The sequence below is a fragment of the Vidua macroura genome, chromosome 2, assembly GCF_024509145.1.
Source record: "Vidua macroura isolate BioBank_ID:100142 chromosome 2, ASM2450914v1, whole genome shotgun sequence".
In the NCBI taxonomy this organism is placed as follows: Eukaryota; Metazoa; Chordata; class Aves; order Passeriformes; family Viduidae; genus Vidua; species Vidua macroura.
The window spans coordinates 76,477,051-76,492,427 of NC_071572.1; the positions used below are offsets into that span (position 1 = coordinate 76,477,051).

The 15,377-nt window shown below is 41.4% G+C and overlaps 1 protein-coding gene across 1 annotated transcript; it reads right to left on the bottom strand.

The window, feature by feature from the left end:
* Nucleotides 1–1,555: 1,555 nt before the first annotated feature.
* On the bottom strand, nt 1,556–12,061 carry ALG8 (ALG8 alpha-1,3-glucosyltransferase). Its single transcript, XM_053971233.1, has 13 exons — nt 11,963–12,061; nt 10,993–11,071; nt 9,516–9,709; nt 8,642–8,751; nt 7,216–7,283; nt 6,588–6,714; nt 5,900–6,003; nt 5,666–5,786; nt 5,246–5,385; nt 4,675–4,814; nt 3,894–3,991; nt 3,438–3,510; nt 1,556–2,173 (listed from the first exon to the last, which is right to left on the bottom strand). The coding sequence occupies exons 1-13, from the start codon at nt 12,040–12,042 to the stop codon at nt 1,942–1,944; spliced, it is 1,566 nt and encodes a 521-aa protein (XP_053827208.1). The 5' UTR covers nt 12,043–12,061; the 3' UTR covers nt 1,556–1,941.
* Nucleotides 12,062–15,377: the final 3,316 nt, after the last annotated feature.

A 15,377-nucleotide genomic window follows, 5' to 3' on the forward strand; every position in this document is an offset into this window, starting at 1 on the left:
GAGTTTAGGATCAAGGGAGGCTGCGCCCTCCGAAACGTGGAGAGAGAAAACCCTGCGGGTGTGTGCCCCAGTGGACTCTCCCCCTTAATTCAAATAAAGCTGAAGGACTCTTCTGTCTCCTGTTTGGACATAAACCTCTGGCGTTTGTGGATTTTCCTGACATCCACACAGGAGGAGGTTGGGCAGTTGCTGCTCTGCAGTGGGAGATGCTTCAGTTGAACCTGGGATCGTACAATGATGATGCCACTTCCACTGGCACAGGTTTAACTTCACAGAATCACAGAATGGTTTGGGTTGGAAGGGACCTAAATGTCATCTACTCCCAACATCCTGCCATAGGCAGGGAGAACTTCCACTGGACCAGGTTGCTCTAGCCAGCCCTGCTTTGAACACTTCCAGGGATAGCACACCCACAGCTTTGCTGCGCGGCCTCTTGGAGGATTTCAGGATGTGCAAAGGCACGGCTGGAGAAGAGCCAAGAGGGTTGTTCATAGGGGTTTTTTTTGCATATTACCATTTCCCTGCACAGGACAGCCCAGTAGACAGATAAACACAAGCATTGTGGATGCCTCACCCTGAGCAGAGCTTTGAGGCTTGAAGCTGAGATAAAATACAGGTGCAAGAAGCATCATGGCACCACTGGCAGCCACAGCAGCTAAAACAACACGGCAAAGCCCTTGATAGTGTAAAAAAAGCAGAAACTATGAGAAAATAATGAAAACCAGAGTAAGAATGTCTTGAATGTAAACTCACTGGCAGTGAAAACTTTAAATGTACAAAGTATTTGGTTACAGAAACATCCACAGTGATTAATCTTCCTGTTGCCCTAACAAGAGCCACCCTATTTTAAACACCCCAAATATTCAAAAAACATAAAAAACATAACGATCCCCTTGGCTATCCTTGATGAAGGGGTCCCATACTTCAGCTAACATAGAAGAAAGTTCAAAAACTACTGTCAAAAATAGTAATAGTAGTAATAGTAGTAATAAAAAATCCATCCTTCTCCCATTTTTAGGTCAGCACTGGAGTTCAAACCAGACCCCAACATCAGAGCAACATCTTCTAGGGATGGATATGTAGGGTTTAAAAGGTATAATTATTTACTGTGGAAATAACTGCTATGCTTTGAGGAACATGATTCCATAGAGGCAGAAAACAATCTACCTTTCCTTAAGTCATAACAAGAACCATGGACACTTGATCTTTTGTTAGAGTTATAGAATTTTACATGAATTACAAATACAGCTAATGCAGCCACATTATCAGGTACATTTAATAGCGTTAAAATACTTCTTCATTTTAGTAGCATTCCTCAATTTGGTCATCTGGTCTACACAAAAAGAGCTACTAGAGGAATATGAAAGCCTATCTGCAAAGTATCTATGAAACAAGGAGATCAACAAGACATGGACATATTAAAATTTGATATTTGAGTGTGCAAGTTTGACAAAGTACCTCAGGACAAGTTCCCAGATACACACTACATCCTTAGTTGTGTGGGTGTCCCTCAAAAGCAGGGTTTAGACAGGAACAGAAATAATGCAAGAAATGCTCAAACAAAAAATACCAAGTTTTTAATTTACAAATTCCATAGAACACAGTTACAATGCTCTCCTACACAGCAATCATCCCTTGTAATTTGCCACAGCAACTTCTATTCAAATACAAACCATAATGGGAAAATCAGGCAGGTTTTCCTCAGGACAGAGGTCTGGACCTTGTTAAGCTTCAGTTTACCTGCAGCCCTCCCATCACTGTGACAGTGCCTCTGATCAGAGGTATCCTCCTTGGGCAGTACAGGAGTGTTGGAAGAAGAGCTCCCATGTGGCAATGGCACACGTACACTGTGTCTCATCTTGGATGGCCTTGTGACAACCCCTCACTGTGCCAGGAATCCCCTCCAAGGGGTGTCCTGGGACTGGTCCCAGCACTGTGGCTTTACTCAGCCTTTTGTCTGACAGGAATTCTCTCAGTCAAGACAGAGACGTAGAGTTTCAGCCAAGCGTATGTGATTCCCAGAGCGCAGTACACAGAGGTCAGCAACAGGGGGACAAAAGGGAAGTGCCGTTTCCAGGGGGTCAGGGGAAATACGATTTCACAGAAGATTTCCAAGGGCACTAGTTGGATGAGGTAGATTGTTTCAAGCCAGTTAAGTAGAGGTTTCTCTCTCCTGTCAGAGAAATAAAAGAGGTACTGTTAAAATATATGTTAACTAAAAATAACAGTTCTGTTTTTCAGCTATCCCAATGCAAAGAGAATCTCCCATTAGACTGCAATAATGGTTTAAATAACAGGTTAAAGAGTTTCAGTAGGGAAAAAAAACAGTGTGATAACCAAGAGTAAGCTCTATGTCCTTATCAAGTTCCAGGATGCCTTGGAAGCCTAAGAAGAATCCTCATGAATTGCTCTGCTTCGCCTCACTCTGTTTCAGTGAACAACTGAACAGCCCTTCATACAAAGACTTGTTCCACCGAAGTTGTTCTACAACAAAAGACTGGAAATGTCAGATTTTTTTAACCTCTTCCCCCAAGCTTTCTGTAGGATGGACTTTTCTGTGAGCTATCTCTCTTGCAAAGGACACTGATGACAGGAGTTTACTGTAGGTAGTTTAAAGGGAATTTCATGTTTTGGCAACTTAAAAACCAAGAAACTTGCAAAAGCTCCCTCTTAACAAAAACTAAGCTCCTCTGGAGTTTTTTAGCTAGAGATCTTTAGACAGAATGACTGAATTCTTAAATAAAGAAAATCACCTACAAAAGCCTGAAAATCATCTACAAAAGGTGCCTGAAGTACTGAATACATGTTTACAGTACTTCATTACAGCTCAGGTTTGCCCTGAAAAGTTTGGGAAAGAGGGAAGTGGGGACTGCAGGGGTTATAAGGATAAGCACTATCTTTGGCCAAGTGGTAAGAGATCCACAGGCTGTGAAACGACACAGGGTGACTTTGGCAATTGCATGTTCTGCCAACCAAATACTTGTGGTTTTGTTGACAAATTACAGCTTGCAAACGAATGTTATTTACAACCTGTCCTTTCCACACATTAAAATACTAACTACTACTGAAAAAATCCACAGTACAATAAGATAAACAATTTGCAGACAAATCACTGTTGTAAATGCTAGAATACCAAATGAAATCCTCAGAGATTACAGCATCACAACTCCATGCTTTAAGAAAGCATGAGGCAGGTGGGGCTCTACAGCCTCCTGGGACTAACTGGGCAGCTGTCACAATAACCAGGACGTGCTGCAATAATCCTAATTTAAGCACTGCCTCCTGAGAACAGAGGCAGCAGCATTTTTTGACTAGTAACATCTTAATTTGACTCTTCAGCATCAGTTTTCTGTGCTGTTTGTCCCTTATGAAAATGGCTGCTCCCAACACCAGAAGAAATGTTGCTCCTGGCATTGAGATCAAATTTCTTTAATTACCTGAATAGAGATTTCAATGACGAGAAGCTATAAATAGTAAACAGCAGCATAAGCAGTATTTTAATTGGAAGTTCTGAAAAACAAAGAATATTATGTGCTTTTAAAACTTTTGCCATATATATATTGTAGTATCTTTAAATTTTACTAGTCACATTTGCATTATCTAGCTTTATTTTCTCCACACCTACGAATTTTACTGCTTAGGATACCTAAAAATAAGTATAAACATTTACTAAAGCAAATGCCAAGCATTTGCAATACACTTACTTCAATTATCTATAAACATACTGAACACATCAATTATAATTACTATTTGAGAAAGCACTACAAATAAGATTTTCCTTTTCTAAAGAAAACACAAACAACTGGGAAGTGACTAAAGCAAAGATGACTAAATAAGACTATTGAGCTCTATGTTGCAAACTGTATAAAATTAACAATAGAAGAACATTTTACCTGGTGTTGTGAACAACAATGGAAAAAGTGAGAAATGCCCTGTTGTTGCCAGAATCAAGTAGATGCCAGCATCCTTGGCTCTCTGAATAGACAATAAGCTAAAAAAAACAATAATTTGTTATGTTTTTTTCTTTTAGCAAAGAAACCTAATTTCAGCAGAACACTATACAATTGACTGAAGACTCAAGAACAAGTCAAACAGTTTCATAGTAGCCCCATCCCTGCTAACACTGGACCTGTGATGAAGTCTCCTGCTTCCAAACCATGTGGCCTCAGAGATAAAAAAACAGGAGAAAAATCAGCCAGGAAATCCTCCCTCAGAAAACGAGACACCCACTGAACAAAACTATCAGCAAGGCACAGCACAAAACAAGAACTTGAACATCAGTAAATCTCTGAGGAAGGAAAATACAGTTTGTAGCAATATTGGTCAGGCAGCTTACGAACTACAGCTTCAGTTCTACCCCAGGCAGGCATGAAGCTCTTTTGGTAGAAACTGTGTATTGTTCTGGTCAAGCACAGTACAGAAGATCCCTTTCCTCAGCTGGCTCCTGAGCAATCTATACAGCATTTTAAAATATGAACCACAGCACCCATTAAGGCTTGAACTGTACCTGAAATTAATTTACTTTAAGTGCACTACCCTGTTACAGCTTAAGGCATTCTGTAGTAGAGTTCCTCTTCTGAAATTTACTGAAAACAAAGTGATTCCCTTTGAGGATTCCTCAACAAGTGGCTGCAGGTTCAGTTTGGCCAACTACTTAGTACCAAATTCGCTTACCTTAAAGGCAGAATTGCAAGGAGTATTGCTTTCTCGTGCACATGCCAGCCAAACATGAAGGAGCTCAATGCACAGAGAACAAGGCACTGTAGAAAGCCTCGGGGCCCTTGAGGTTTAAACCAAAGACAGAAAACAGAGGGCTAGAAACAACAGGCAAAAACAGGACTTCAGTGAAAAGTCTGGCAATCCTGAAGACAAGCCATTGTCCAAAGAGATTTGTCAATGTTACTAAACACCACTTCACCCGGGTTGCGTTTGTGTGGCACAAGCGTTATACTGCACTGGAGGAAATCAATCCATTTGGATGTATGAGAAGAGACTGAAGGATTTTTGTTGAAATATCAGGAGGGAAAAGCAGACTGAAAGACCACAGCCATCTCCCCAGTATTTGTATTCCATGCAAAAATTGTCTGCCAATCTAAGCCACTAAACACATTTTATCAGTCACTACATATTAGTAACAATGTATCTGTTGTCCTAGAATTAAAATTCATATGCAGTGCATACTATCAATTAAAACCTAGTAGGGACAAAACAGAAAAAAAATTCAAAAAATATTAGTTGCTCTTACCAATATAGCTATGAAAGTACAGATTAATGTTGCCAGTGGAGTCACTGAAGGGAGGACAGTGTGCTGAAACTCTTGAACCAGCCCTCCTGTCATGGAGGCTTTAGGAATTTTTGTAGCATCAAGAAAATTGCACTTTAACCCTAAAAACAAAACATAAAAATGCACAAACTGATAAATGCTAATAAAGAAAATGAAGTAGCTGAACTAAGTAACTGGCCAAGTTTTTTCTTTTTTTGAAGGATGGCAGAGGGAAGTGATTGATCTCTGACCTACTGCTGCTGCACTGGATTATGTGGACAACCATACAATTTATGGCAATCTGAAAACATAATTTACTGCCTACATTTCAAATGGGGAAGACTAAAATCCAAAGAGCTCTATCTGCAAACAGGCACCAAAAAGCAAGATTAACATACTGACCAAGAATTGTCAGTGCTTTATCCATGGCATTATACAAAGCCCAGAAGTTGGGGGCCCAATATGCATGGCAGAGACCTCGCTTGAAAGGGAAGAGCCGTGAAATTACTTGAGGCAACTGACCCTACAGAAAACAAGATCAAAGAAATGGCCACTTTAGATGAGACATGGTTTATATTTTTATAACAAAATTTTCTAACTGTTCAGGGGAATAACATGTGAAAAAGGGGTTATTACCAGTACTAGGAAGGGTCCCAGTGAAAGAGCAGAAACAAGACAGACAATCAGTCCCAGAAGAGTTACATGAAGAAAGCTGAAACTTCTCCACTTCAGGGATCCATCTACAAGAAACAAAGTTTAAGGAAACAGCTGCTATGGGAAGCAGAAAGGGAGACAAAGCATTCTCCACTGATAAGGAATTGCTAGCACCTATCTAAAAGAGGCACACAGCCTTTTACGTCAATATTTTCAGTTTCTTCCTTCAACAGCTGGCACTTCTTTTGCCCACATTGCAGCTCCTGCATTATACAAGCTTTCAGTATTTTCCAAATTTACATTCCCTGTTCACATAAGGAGTATCAGGCATGTTTCAGTGCTAAAAAGTGGGGAGAAACTCAAAGAAGTCTTTGAAATAGTTTCTAATACTGTCTAATTGTTCCATATCCAGAATAATTCTTATGGCTTCCACGTGCCACCTGCACCTTGTTTGTGTTGATTTTTCTTAACAAAGAACTCTTAAAGGAACAGGAATTGTACAAAACAAATCTATTTCAAAGATCCTTCAAGATCCTAGCAATTCTGCTCTCAAGCAGAATTTTTGTTTGAGCCATTTTGTTCCAATTCTATGTGCAGGTCTTGAGTGCTCCCGTAGTTCTGTGATTAACACAACTCCCCCCAAAAGCCAGTGAGGAAAATCCCATCTTACCTGCATTATTTGCAGTAAAGCAGTAGGATCGTAACAAATAAACACCATATGCTGGGGCCACGTACACGTAGATGTGTTTGAAATGCAGAAGAACAGCAAAAAGAAAAGCACCCTCCAAATACCTTTTCTGAAAGAAAACAAAACTAAACCTAAGCTTTTCTCTTTGTAGTCACTTTTAATGATCCTTGGTTGTACTCCTAAGGTGATGGGACATTTATTATAAGTATTAAAAAGGGTATATACTTCAAATTACAAATTCAGTAGTGTTATATGTAACAGGGAACTATCCTGTCACACAATCACCTCTTCACAGCTTCAGAAGCAGGTTTTCTAAGGACTGGTGTTTGTAAGAAGACAAAATGCCAAGAAATGATGCCACATTGCTCAGGGGTAACACTGAATATAGCTTTCTTATGGGGAACTGCAATGCTGCAGCATCAGCAAGCAATTATGATGAGTTTCAAGTTTTCTCTTCCCTACAAATTCAATAAATAACTAGACATCCAGCTTCACATCCAGCTCAACATGAAGCCACTACCATTACTCACAACATGAGCAGCCCTATGAATTGAATTAATGCACCCAAAATACACATGGCAACAAATAGACAAGAGTCACTTGGGTTTACCTGACACAGCCGAGCAACAGAAAGAAGCATCAGCCCAAAGAGGAAGCCATTGTACTGGAAGTGAATATCTGAACTTGAGTCAAGGAATAAAGCAAGCTTTCTTTACTACTATGTGTTCTGGAGAAGACTAAGTTTTGAGAAATAAATTAAAATAGAATTTAAATCAAGAAAGCAACCTTAAATTCACAGCACACAGACACAAGTCATTACTTAACCTTACCTTTAAGTACTGTCAGACACAAAATTACATGAATGCTGGCATCTTACCTTGATGAAATGAAACACAACAATCGACACGTGTATTGTGCAAATTCTCTAACAGAAAACAAAAAGGGTTAAATCTTCACTTTAATTCTTAAGTTATTAGTTTCTGCCACACATTGGTTAATGGATGGTGACAATAGCCCTCACTTTTCTACCACTTATAAGCAGGCAACATACACAAGAACTATGACAGAGAAAATGATGTCCTTCCTTTAAATGCACACTGTGCTAAGACTGACTTGCAGTAACTGCAATTTCCAGAGTTATTTTTATATAGGATATGGACCTGTTGGAGGGCATTCAGAGAAAGCCAGGAAGATCCTCAGAGGACTGGAGCACCTCTTCTATGGAGACAGGCTGAGACAGTTGGGGTTGTTTCAGACTGGAAAAGGGAAGACGCTGGGGAGAACATGTAGCTCCTTTAGAAGATGCTCTAAGAGAGCTGGATAGGGACTTTTGACAAGGGCATGGAGGGTAAGGAGGAATGGTTTTAAACTAAAAGAGGAGAGATTTAGATTGGATAATAGGAAGAAATTCTTTATTGTGAGAGTGATGAGGAACTGGCACAGGTTGCCCAGAGAAGTTGTGGATGCCCCATCCCTGGAAGTGTTCAAGGTCAGGATGAATGAGGCTTTGAGCAACCTGGTCTAGAGGAAGGTGTCCCTGCCTAAGGCAGGGGGTTGGAACAAAATGATCTTTAAGGTCCTGTCCAAACCAAACCACTTAAAATTCCATGATTCTTCTTTAGAAAGACTTCCTAATTCCCATATAAAGTTAAACCAATTGAATACACTCTGAGTCTTAAAACACTTTGCAGATTTTCCTTACCACAGGACAAACTTGGAACCACACCCAGAACACAGAGCCACTCTGCTAATACGCCTGCAGGTGTGCAGAGGAGGAACAGCCAGCAGGAGCAGGCACATTGCTGCCAGACTGGTTGGTCCTCCTCCACTTCTGGCAAATCAGACCAAGGACTGATTTCCATTTTGCCAAATAGTAATTCTAATGAAAACAAAGTTATTTAACTAATCCCAGAAACAAATTCAGCAGTGTTACTTGCTATGACAGCAATAATAATATAGGATTGTGGTACACAGTGTAAGAGATTGTTAAAAAAACAAACAAACCACCACCAACCCACACCAGTTTAAAAGGATACGATCCACAATTAACAACCCAAAATTCCACAAGAGCAGAACAGCAAGAATAAATGTTGGTTTTTCCAGGATATCCTTTGCAGCTCGTTTTCCATTTATACATCTGCAGCACCTAAACAAGAGCAGAAGAAACAGAAGCTTTAATTCAAACATATAAGTAAAAACACTGTTGGTTTTAAGAGTGAAGAGCTGCACTTACTCTGAAGTTAGCCATTTTACCAGGATGCAAGGCAATGACATAATTCTTGCTAAATTCATCAAAGGCAGACAGTATCATGAACAAAGTTTAGTAAAAAAAAGGATTTTCAATTTCAATAGCTGTGGTGTGTTCCACATGCTAAAGCTTACACTACATAACAGCCTCAGGTTCAAGTCTCCCATTCAGTAAGTATAAAGCTGCCATAACCTGCTTGCCATCATGAGCAGTGTATTGCTACTTTTGGAAACAACATAGGGAGTTGCAGTTAAGGTCCTCAGATGGACATGAACCTCTCACTGGCTACTGCTGCCTCCTGCCATATTATGAGTTATTTCTTTTGGTTAAAAACAACTTATTACTTCTCAGTGTGAAGCAATATGGTTCATATGACTTCTGAAAGCCATCTTAAATTACATTAAAAAGATACAGATCATCTGTGTTGAAACACTATTAGTGCAACCTCCCTGCCATGAGCAGAACACGTTCCACTAGACTGGGTTGCTCAAATCACTGTCCAACCTGGCTTTGAATTTTTCCAGGCGGAGGGCATATACCACTATGGCATTTCCCTTCATTTACAAGCTTATTTGTACAAATAGTTATTTGTTGTGTCTACAGAACAAACCCACATATGAAGGACTATCCACTGTCCCTAAAATCAGAACATTAAGACTTACTCATGAACTGCATATATGAAGAGGGTATCTGTAAAGATGACAGAAAGCCTTTGGAAGAAGATGGTTGCACGACTGGCATAATTCAAGTTTTCAACAACCAACATTTGGGGGTCAAAGTACTTGGCAATGTGAGAAAGCACATATTCAAACCAAGCAAAAAATGGTGGATAATCCAGGGTCCATTCCGAGGTCGCCTAAAGACAAAATAAGATTATATAGTTCATAACAAACCATGCTGTTTGCAGTCCTTCAGGTACAGCTCACTGCAGCAAACCAGCTAATGCATTTTCTCTCAGTACCCTCTACGTAACTCAAAACACTCCACAATCAGTAGCCAGCTCTGTGGTGCTTTAAGCTGCTCTCCTGCAGTACTGGTAGAGATGTGACATTTCCTGATTTGCAGGAAAAGATTAAAGAGCATCTTGTGCACCTGCACCTAACCAGTATATAACTGTTTGTTATCTACAAATCAATTTACAGTAATAGGGCCATTATTACAAAATCTCAGTAAAATAGCTCAGAGCCAATATTTGTCTCTATTAGAGCAATCACCAACACAATCAACCTTGCTCCAACCTCAAATTGACTTTCACTCATCAGTTAACAAGTCTTAACTCTCAAACAACCACATCGAATGGCATTATGTGATCTCTTCCCATAAGGACAGTTGTTATGCCCTACCAAGAATTAACTCCTTGGCTGTGGAAATAGGAGCGGAAGAGGCATGTACAGAGCAGGGTGGGGTGGGGTATATTTTTCAGTAAGCATGTTCCCAAATGCTTATGCTGTATTAATGAAAGGCCTCCTATGTTCTGACATAGGGTTAATGCTGGCATTATAAAAATTTGTTTGTAAAACAGTTCTTGGATCAGTCCTACAAAGTTCTGACCTGCACAAATCATTTACTTCTAGATGCTTATGTGGAGTACAAGACACTACAGTATCTATCTATCCCTGTACTCCAGTAGATACCAGGGGACAGATTAAAACCCAGTTAGGTAGGCTGAGTCACGACAAACCTAAAGGTGATTTGTCTAGATAAAAATCAATGCATGCTACTAGCACACCAGCAAAGGCTCAAAACTTTAATACAGTGATTGATTTCATAATGGAAAGATGTATATACCCATCAGCATAACTCACTCTTTATTCTGGTAACTGTATCACCAATGAGAAGAGCACAGACACCAGCAATTTAAGAGTACAATTCAACTTGCTCTGGTGCTACACAGCCTTTCCAATAACCCAAGTGACTTAATTGCTTTTCCCATTTTGCCTTCCTAAGTACTTGCGGCTTCCCCAACTAGCTTTCATTTTTTAGCAAAATGCTACACAAGGCCAGCGAATTGTGACTGGCACCTTTTTGTACCACTATATGACAGTCACCAACCATCTCTTCTAGCATTCACAAGGTCTGTCATACCCAATGTGCTTGTAGTTCATACACAGCTAAAAAACACCCCAAACGTGTCCTTACCTCGTAGTACCACTGAGAGAGGGGCAAGTTGTGGGTGATGGCAAGCCAGTTCCTATGGACTTCGAAATCTGTGGAGTAACTAGAGAAGGTGCATGTTAAGAGTCACATACATGCATGCACTAAGAAGATAAAAAATTCAGAGCACATTGCCACATACAGATTAGAAGGAAGCCACTCAATTTACCAGCTCTAGGACACCATTGCCATCAAGTAACAGAAACAGTAACAACGATGCTGCTCAAGAACTTTGTGCCAAAGATGTATCACAGAATGGTTTAGGATGGGAGAGACCCTAAAGACCATCTCATTCCAATCACCCTGCCATGGGCAGGGACACCTTCCACTAGACAAGGTTTCTCAAAGCTCCATCCAACCTGGCCGAGAACACTTCCAGGGATGGGGTATGCACAGATTCTCTGGGCAGCCTGTGCCAGTATCTCACCAACCTCACAAGAAAGATTTTTCTCCTGACGTCTGATCTAAATCTCATTTTATTTAGTTTAAAACCATTCCTCCTTGTCCTATGACTGACCATGTAAAAAGTCACTAATACAGGTGCTTATAGGGCAAGAACTATTTATAGCTTAGCTTTTTCGGACAATTAATGCGAAATTCCAAGTTCTAACTGAAGTTTAATAGCAATTTGTTAGGGATTTTTCTCAGTACAAAAACTTTAAATTATAGAGCATTAATGTTTCAGCACACTTTCAGTCTTCCCGAACAGCAGCCAGCCGGAATGGGCCAGAAGGGCTTCCTTCCAAAGAGGAAAGTAAAGCTGTGCCACGCGGCGGAGGCAGCGCCGCCTCGCTTCCCTCACGAACCCGGGAGTCACACGGACCTTCAGGGCTCCTCAGGACCGCGGCGCCGCGCTGCCCGCGGCCGGCCGGCCACCCTTGGGGGTTCGCGGCAACCCTACGCAACCCACCCCCGTCCCATCCCGTCCCGTCCGGCGCGCAGGGAAGCTCCTTACTAGGCGGGGATGAGGAGGCACTTGAGGAAGGACACGCCGAGCGCCAGCGCGCGGAACCAGCCGCGGCCGCCCGCCGCCATGGCGCGCGCCCCCTGCCCCGCGCCGGCGCCGCCCCGCGCATGCGCCGCGCCCGCCGCGCGGGTTTGAAGCGCGCGCGCCGGCCGCGCTCGCCCGCCCGCTGGCGGCGTCGGGAGCCGGGCTGCGCGTGCGCGGGGAGGGCGGGGCTTCGTGAGGCGCTGCAACGGCACAAGTTGGGAGGGAGGGAATTTAGGTTGGGTATCCGGAATTCTTTGCTGTGAAGGTGGTGAGGCACTGGCACAGGAAACGGTTAATGATTAGCCTGCACGAACACAGATAAAGAATGCAATAAGAGAACGCCTGAGACCAAAAATCAGCGCTGGATCAAGAGGCGCGAGAAAAATGAGTGCATGGACCGAGGGTATAAAAGCTCAGGGACTTCTTGGTTGAGCATCCCTCTGTGCAGACACCCAGCTTGAGCCGACCTGCTGCTGTACCAGGCTATTGCTGTTTACTTTTAGAAATCCAGCAGCTGAGACTGCTGCAGGGAAGCTCGGGTTGAGCCCGAAGGAGGAGGAAGCATGCCAGGAAGTGAGTGTGAGTGAGCGAGGAGTTGGTTGGTGCTGTGAGGCCACCCAACCTCCCCTGGGCAGAAGCTGCTTTGAAGCACACCAGCCTAGCTCTGCTCCAGGGAGGTGCCATCTCCAACCTGGGTTGCTGGTGTCCGAGTCAGCTTCCAGGTACAAAGTGCTCTTTCAGAGGAATAGGCTCAATTTTTAAAAATAGCTTCCTGCCAGCCTGGAGGGTTGATGCATACAAGGCTGATACCTTTTTTAGCTTCCTTATAGCAAACCTCCATCTAGCTAAGAATACTATCTTGTAGGAGCTGCATGGAATCATACAGTTAACGTGTTCAATTTTTATTTTCCTGTTCAGCAGCAATGTATTATTTGCTCAAGCTCAGGAACTAGAGACAAGTCTAACAGCAGTCATGCATCAGGGTTTAAGGGTCCTCACTGGAAAAACAAATCCTCTGTTTATAAATGTTTGAAACATAAATGGGCTAATGCATTTTAAATGGTTTTGACTATTTACAAAGGCTTGTTCACCCAAGGTTTCTACAACTGTACTAATTCCTGGGAACCTTCTTGTAATTCCCAGCCACTGAGAGCTCAAGGTAAGCATTACAAGGAGGCAGTGGTTAGAGAATGGGAAAGCTGTAGGTGCAGCAAGCATCACTCATGCTTTTTTCTCAACAAGTATGTCAGGCAGAGAACCTCCTGCTTCATTCACATTTTATTTACTGCTTTCTAAAATACATATTAATAACAGTTCACAGAAGGAGTTACAAGCAGAGGAATGCAATCAGATTTTTAAATGTGATAGCCCTACAGGCCCTCTGTGAAGGTGGCAAGCAATAAAGATCATCTTTTCACACTTTTCAAACACTACTGATTCAAAAGCATGGCTTTTAGTGAGTTGGGGTCCAAATTTTCATCAATGGGAAAATCCCGCAATTAGGAGTTGGAGCGTGAAAATATTGAGGGGAATGCCCAGAGGATGAGGAGAAAAGAACATTATTAGATACAGAATATTATTAGATACAGCCCTCCCCTACAGCTCATTTTTCTTCTGAATTCACAGGGAAAACATTCCTTGTGTTATTTCCAAGTGAACCTGTGAGCTTGATCTGGGTATTTATATGCAATCAGCCCTTCCTGCAGAGACTATCTGTCACTGCCTGTACTAATTCACGTATGAGACTGTTACTGGGAGGGCCCCATATTAGCACTTCTTGTAACCTGCATGTTTGTGTCCATCAGCATGTAGATGCAGAATGAAAGTTAAATGTTTCAAAATACATGGAAATTCTGCGCAGAGGCACCAAGTTCTACAGGATGGGGTGAAAATAAAACTGCCCAGAGGTGTCTTCTTCACAACTTCTTCATTAATCTGTGAAGTATCAGAAGTTCCTAGACTTATTTTCCACAGTCTGTGGCTGAAGGCAGTATTTATCACTTCCACCAACCTTGTATACAGACTCCACCAGCCTTTACACCTCACCTTTTATTCCTGGGAATAAATCTGATTGACTGCAGATATTTGCTGCCAGTGAACTCGAGCAGCAATTTATACTCAACAATACAGTTATAAAGTTCTAAGTACAGCAGTGCAAATGCTTGGGGATTCGAAGCACATGCAAATTGAAGCAAAGCTGCCTGCTCCCAAGAAGCTACTAGCCTAAGTCTTGGCATAACCCATATTTAAAGTGCATAATGGGAGATTAAAACTGGAAAGGACCAGTGAATCATTCTAATCACAGACTCTTGTAGCAAAATCTTTTTCTCCATTGTTATCTTGCTGTTTTTTTTTTCCTGAACACATCAAGATATTTTTATTCTCCCCTTCTAAATCCTGGATTTCTTGTTAATATGAATTCTTTCAGATCTAAAGTTTTACAACTACTATTTTATTTCTTTACCACTGCCTGCAGAAACAAACACTCCTCCCATCAACTCCTCCCAGCCTTTAACAACTGTATAAACTAAGTATCTCTTATTATTTATACACAGTTTCAGTCTCATCATTGTAACTGGACATGGTTAGATATTAAAGAGCTATCAAGCCTAAAAACAGATAAAGAAATCCATGAGTGATTCTTTCTGGAATCCATTAAGATGCTTCATAATAGTCTTTTTGCCATGTAAGAAATACCACTGTGCTATGCACATGTCCAGATCTGAGAATGCCATTAGACTACAGCTAAAATCTTGTTTAAAATCTGCCTTAACTCTGGTATTCTTCTCCTCTAGCAGTACTGAACACTCTATTCAGTGGTCATTTAGGGAAAAAAAATGAGGCCATAAAAAAAAAAAAAAAAAAATTGCAGGGCTTGGCCTCATTTTGTGCACTAAGGTATTGAGGGAGACAGGCATATGGCAGAATCAGGAGTTATGCACCAACATGTAGAAGAAAACAGATACAAAACTTTAAGGGAAGAAAATGTCACTAGATCCTTTCCAGGAAAGAATATGTTTGTTCTGAGATTGAATATTCCACTCAGCAGTGAAATAATTTTTAGATGTTACTGCTAATAAATGCCAAGTGCATTTCATGACTAGTGATGGGGTTGTGCTATACTTAGCATGGCTTTGTGCATGTTTGCTTCTCTTTAATTCAGGAAAACTCTTGAGAAGAATCATTATAAGTGCTGTTGACTGGTAAAGAAAAGCAAGTTACACCTCCAGGGCTCAGAAAAAGAAGGTAAACAAAAAAACAGCTATTCAGATAGAATGCAAACAAATGCTCTGGAGAGAGAATGTTCCCAAAAACAGCCATTATATCATAACTCACAGACTGCAGAATTCAGGAGCAGCTATAAATTGAGCTTAGTGTG

Excerpts from the sequence above, each read along its gene's own strand:
- ALG8 (XM_053971233.1), bottom strand. The coding sequence starts at position 12,042 with ATGGCGGCGGGCGGCCGCGGCTGGTTCCGCGCGCTGGCGCTCGGCGTG. Across the intron at positions 6,715-7,215 it reads CTGTTGCTCGGCTGTGTCAG|AAAAGGTATTTGGAGGGTGC; the intron begins GTAAACCCAAGT and ends GTTTTCTTTCAG. Across the intron at positions 5,386-5,665 it reads TAAAGCACTGACAATTCTTG|GGTTAAAGTGCAATTTTCTT; the intron begins GTCAGTATGTTA and ends TTTTGTTTTTAG.